This window comes from Phascolarctos cinereus, unplaced genomic scaffold (assembly GCF_003287225.1).
Source record: "Phascolarctos cinereus isolate Bilbo 61053 unplaced genomic scaffold, phaCin_HiC Scaffold_1;HRSCAF=81, whole genome shotgun sequence".
In the NCBI taxonomy this organism is placed as follows: domain Eukaryota; kingdom Metazoa; phylum Chordata; class Mammalia; order Diprotodontia; family Phascolarctidae; genus Phascolarctos; species Phascolarctos cinereus.
Window position 1 is genome coordinate 32,594,381 of NW_027555514.1, and position 6,000 is coordinate 32,600,380.

Genomic DNA, 6,000 nt, shown 5'->3' on the forward strand with positions numbered 1-6,000 from the left:
GTATCTATCTGTCTGTCTATTTATTTACAGGGAAAGAGAGAGAGAGAGAACCCTTTCCTCAATCCCGATACCTCGTTGTGTCTTCATCCTATATTGTTCCTCACATTCATTGCTAATCCTCTAGAAAAAAAAAGTGATTTACCCTCAGTACTTCAACTTCCTCACCATCAGTTGATTCCTTAATGTTCTGCAATCCTCGCCATTCTCCAGAAACTTTTTTTCAGTTATCAGTATCTAGTTTCTGTCCTTTCCCTCATCACATTCTCCCTTACATTTTATGTATTTGGCTTTATAGCTTATTCTCAAATTAGATTCTAAGCTGTGTGTGGCCCGTGCTCTACCTTTCATCTTTGCCTTTTTGGTGCATAGCATTGTGCCTTGTCCCTAGCGGATACTTAAGAAAGGTTGAATCTCTTAAATTGAACTTGCAGTCTTCCATGATAAATCCTCAGAGCAGGTCAAAACAAGTCCTTTCATAGCATAACTCTTTAATTATACAAGTGAAATGTCTTTTTTTAGCTTAGAAATAATGTTAACTACAGCATAAGATTAGAAATGCTTATCTGGGTTGCTGCTGATTTCATCATCTTATTAAGTAACCTTGACTTTATCTACCTCTATAGTTAGCCAAAGTAAATATTTACTAAAGGTGAAGGGTTAGGTTTTTAAAGTGTTCGGATTAATTTCAAACACTTAAAAAATCTCGCTCTTAAAAAAAATTTACTATCTATAACTGGAAATCATCCTCAGAGCTGCCATTCTACCGATGCTTCTGGCAGGAGATCCAGGCTAGTGATTTAGATTGAAGTTGAGAGAACACAGCTTTTTTTTGAAATGATGAGGAAACAAAAAATGTTTAACTTGTTAGAGGCAAGATCTTTCATTTGAAGAATAGCTTTTGTTTTTCTCAAGTTTTTCCATGTGCTCAAATGAGAGTGACATTCTCTGTGGCCCAGTTGACAGGATTGCATTGTCAGATGACAGCTGCCTGTCTGAGGGATGATGAATCTCTCTCCCTTTCTCTCATTTTATTTTGTTTGTTCTGAATCTCTCTGGGTAATTTGCTTAAATTGTACTCCTCACAGAGATTTGATGTGCCTATCACTGTCTCTTTTACATTTCCTATCACTCGCAGTCCTATGAGGATCATAGCTTTGGAATTTGAAGGGACCTCAGAAACCATCTAGTCTAAACCCACTTCTTGCAGGCAAAGAAAATGAGGCCCCAGAAGAGGAACTGACTGGATCACAGGCACAAAGCTTTGGAATTGGAAAGAGTCGCTGAGGTTATCTTGTCCAAACCCCTCATTTTATAAAACCGAGATTCAGGAATGTTGTTAGGAGTACATGCATTTGAAGTTGCAGGGCTTTCACAGACCATCTAAGCCAGCTCTTAAGTTTTACAGATAAGGAAAATGAGACCCAGAGAGACCAAATAACTTGTTTAAGATCAGACAGATAGCCCACAGCAAAGCCAAGATTCTGTGACTCCACAGTGATGTCACTCACTCCACAGTCAACACTGCCAAGTTTGGCAAACTCTCTACTGTTCATTTGTTAACCAGTTACTGTCTTTGGCAAATGGAAGGTTGGCAGGTTATGTTTCTCATCAGAATGCTCTAGCATGAATGGATCAATGGCTGGGGGAGGCATTTATTAAGTGCTAACAATGTGCCTAGCACTAAGCTAAGTGCTGGGGATACAAATAAGGGAAGTAACACAGTCCCTCACCTCAAAGAGCTTAAGTCCTCATAGAAGACACCAACACATAAACACACATATAGTTTCTCTTAATAGATTAGTCAAACTGTCAGCCAGATTTTCCTTTGAAAAGATATTTGAAATCCTATAGTTCTTTGCATGTGTATATTTGAAGCATAAATTTGGCTTTCTCATGAATGGTCCTTCTCAATTCTAAAGCTATCTAATATGGAGCCAACTGGGAAAGAACATGTCCCCAAATTCTGTTCTCTTTCTCTCCCTCCTTCTTTTCCCTCTCCATTACAGGTAAAATTAGTATTTTCTAAGGAACCTTCCAAGCCATTGGCTCCACGGATCCTCCCGAACCCATTGGCAGCTGCAGCAGCTGCAGCTGCTGTGGCAGTGAATTCACCCTTCAGTCTTCGAACAGCTCCGGCAGCCACCCTCTTCCAGCCATCTGCACTTCCTCCAGCACTCCTCCGGCCTGCTCCGGGGCCCATACGGACCACCCATACTCCTGTGCTGTTTGCTCCTTACTGAACTCCAAATAGGAGTAATTGTACTGCAATAATTTTTTTTTCAAAAAACAAAGAAAACAAACAAAAAAAAACAAACTATGCAGTGTTTATTTATAGTTTAAAGTCTATCTGAAGAGCCAGGACTTTTGATAGTGAATTGAAAAGAGTCTAAAAGGGGATGGGAGGGAGGGGAAGGGGGCAGCATTTTCTCCACATAAGAGCATTCCTCTTGAATATTGACTGTTTTAGAAGTGATCTCCAGCATTGACTCATAGTGATATCTAGAACTTACAAAACCTTTGTGACCATGCTTTTGGGCACCTACTTCCCCTGCATTGTCTTTCCTGCTTTATGAAACAACTATACATTTGTCTAAGGGCATTAACTGGTTCCAATGTATATTCAGTACTTTATTCTGTAGATTAACAAGAAGAAGAAGAATGAGAAGCAGCAGCAACACTGTGAATAGTAGACCCCTTACTGATCCTCCTGCCATGTCAGCAGTTACTGGGTATTTATCAGAACAAAATTAGATGCAGTAGTTGTCTTGTAAAACAGTAGCCATGTTGCAATTTAACATCTTTAGGGTTATCATTGAATCACAAAAGGTAGGATAACCAGCCAGATCCTGTAAGTAGCCAAAACAATGGACACCAATGATACTGTTGGGGAGGTCTTCTGAGTCGAATCAATAATCTTTTTTTCTCCTACTCAACTCTGAGACAAATGAATGCAGTGTTCAGAGATGTTATATAGTGGAGTCATGCTTTGCGATAACCCTTCCCCCTAAAAAAAAATCAGAAAAAAGAAAAGTGATTTGTTGCAATGTTCTGAGTACCCAGAAACAACAAATATCCATGTTTGAAGATATGGATGGGTAAGCACTGGGGGAAATTACGTGCCATGGGTATAGAGAAATTAAATAATGCAGGTAGCCGACCTGCTCAGTTTCTGTGAGCTAGGGATGGCCATAACCTTGAGCTATAGTGTCAAGATAAGTGCTGAGTAGGAAATCCATGGTCATCCCTACCTCATAAAAAAAGGGAACATATTATACCTCTGCAACACACCCCCTTTATGTCATGCCAGTGGTACTGTCTGGAGGTAGAATGCTTTCATTTGGAGTACAATGGTACTTATAAGCTTAATTGTTTATTTTTTAGATCTCCTACTGACATGATATAAATGTTTACTATATATGTAAAGGTTAGTAGCAACAAGGGAAAAAAATGCAGATGAGTTAACTGCGCACCGTGGATATGGAGTAGAGAAAAATACCTGGAAGGTCTTATTGTACCTTCATTTCTATCATGGACTTCTGCACATTGGAAGCTTTATGTGATCAATGTAAGGCTTTGAAAGGTTGAGAGTGTCCCTTTAAAATAAGATTTATCAGGGGTATATATAACTATATATATATTATATATATTGTATATATGTTAGAAAGAGTAAGAAAATAACTTATAAACAGAAAAATCTACTATATGAAATAAATATATAACCATCCAACTTCACACTTTATCATCAAAGTGGTAAATAGTAAACGGCATCAGATATAGCTATGCCTTTGATTTGTGATCAACATGATTGGCTTTTGCCCTCAGAGAGCTAAAAGGCATCTTATCCACCTGGCAAAGGAGGATGCAGCTGCATCACTCCGTAGCTGAGAGACATGCTGCTCTTACACTTAGAACAAGAATAAAAACCACAACTTAGGTTTAGGGAAAAAAAATATTTTTGAAAAGTTTTTGTAAAGGCTATTTAATGAGGAAGGGACAGGAAGGCGCATATATTACCTTCTTGAAATTACTTTTAGTAACAAATAAAAATAAAATAAAGGAAATTAGCAGCAATTTGAGAGATGTTAAGAATTCACGATAAAATAATACTTTTGAACTGTGGATGTTTCATGTTTTACTGTTGCCATATTTAAAAACACGCACTACAAGTTCAGTGCTCTGAGTTGAGCATGTTTTTGAGCTTTCTTATCCACAATCTAGCCATAGTCCGTGGTGCTCATCTCTTTTAAAATTGTGTGCTTAAATATATACATATATATGTGTGTGTGTATATACATATACATATATATATGTATGTATGTATGTATGTTTGTATATATACATATATATTTTTAAGCAAAAGGAGAAAAATGTGTTTTGTGTATTTTGTGGGGCAAGGAAATCAGAAGATTCACATGGGTATTTATTTAAATTATCTCCTCAAATTGCTATTTTGACCATTGTTTCTTTTAAACTTCCCAATATCTGTATCCTTTGGTCTCAGTGGTTTGCCCCACTTTTACCTACAATCAAATTTGTGGTCTGTCTGTTTAGCCAATTGAGGGGAAGCTCAGAGTGTTTTGGGAGCCCTCTGCATGGGTAATACCATTTGACCTTACAGAGGAAGATGATCCATTGGCAGCCCATAGAATGACCAGATGTGGCTGAACAGGTTCTTTGGAGTCCTGACTTTGGTTCAATGTTTCCATTATGCAACATACTTTGGTTTTCACAGCAGTCAACCAATGTCATAATCTGAAAAAAAAATACAAGGAGGAAATAAAACAAAACTAAACACCTTCTATGAATTGAAGATGGAATATCAATAGCTGGTATATAACAACATGCCAAGTATTTTTCCACAATTCTTCAGTTTCACAGGAGTTGACACTTCTGTATCCTTAGGAAGCAAGGCTGGGGTTATGTGGGTTATTCTAGAGACATAAGGGAGGGTTAATTTAAAGAAGGCTGAAAGCAAACAGTATCACGTGCAAACCCGTGCAAATTCTATGCGGTGTCTGAATCTCTTTTGCCACCATGCTCTGTGGAACAGTTTTGGTTCAAATGGCCGCCCTTAAATTTGACCTGTAAGCATCGATTGTCTCTTACTACCTAATAAAGGATGAAGCCTAATCATTAGGTCTTACAGTGGATTTTCTATGATTTTATTTTTATTTTTCTTTACCCAGTGCATAAATACTTGACAGTAATAAGCAACCATTCAAATCCAGACTCCTAGAATGGTCTATCTTGTCCCTTATGGAATACTGTTTCAGAAGTGAAGATGAATAGTTTGGCTGTGTCAGCAATGGAGCTCCACACTTCCATTGAATTATCCTGAAGCTTCAGATCTGATTCCTGCCCTATGGCAGGAGAAAAAAAAATGAGTAGGAAGAGCATCTCTGATTTCATTTCAAATGAACATAAGTGTACAACAAGAGCCAGAAGTCTTTGGGAGAGGAGGGATTTTTATTTGTATTTTTTACTACATTTAGACTAAATCAGTGGTAAACAGTTTCTGGGAGGGATGGTACTAGATTTATTTTGCATAGAAATAAATGTTGAAATATGACCAATTGTTTCTCAGACTGGCATGAAACTTTTTACTTGTAACTTTTTTGCTCATAGAAGAAATTACTGTGTAATATTGATGACTTAACCTTCTACTAGGACAAGCAACAGCTTTCTTGAAAGATCACTAACTCTACGGGTCATTGGACTTTCAGATATTGTTTGCCTTTATGTAGCACTACTTTTAGCAAAGATGTGTTCTAGTTTCAAGAAAAAGTCTACGTAAGTTGTTCCTTAGGAATTATTTAAAAGTAGAAGCATCATCATGCAATGGAAAGGGCCATATATCCAGAATCTGAGGATCTGAGTTCAAGCCAGATGACCTTGAATTTTCCTTCTAGCCATAAATCCCTAAGCGTCTTGAGAGATATTTTAAAATTAGTGTAAAGAAAAGGTCCAGTGAGACTTAAGTACTCCATTATCTCAATGGAT

At 37.6% G+C, this 6,000-nt stretch overlaps 1 protein-coding gene across 1 annotated transcript in view; it reads left to right on the forward strand.

Moving 5' to 3' along the window:
* Window positions 1–5,537, forward strand: part of ZNF385D (zinc finger protein 385D) — a 345,593-nt gene extending 340,056 nt beyond the window's left edge. The window contains 1 exon segment of the mRNA XM_020971094.2: window positions 2,007–5,537. Coding sequence (XP_020826753.1) covers window positions 2,007–2,240 — 234 coding nt within the window. The 3' untranslated portion in view covers window positions 2,241–5,537.
* Window positions 5,538–6,000: the final 463 nt, after the last annotated feature.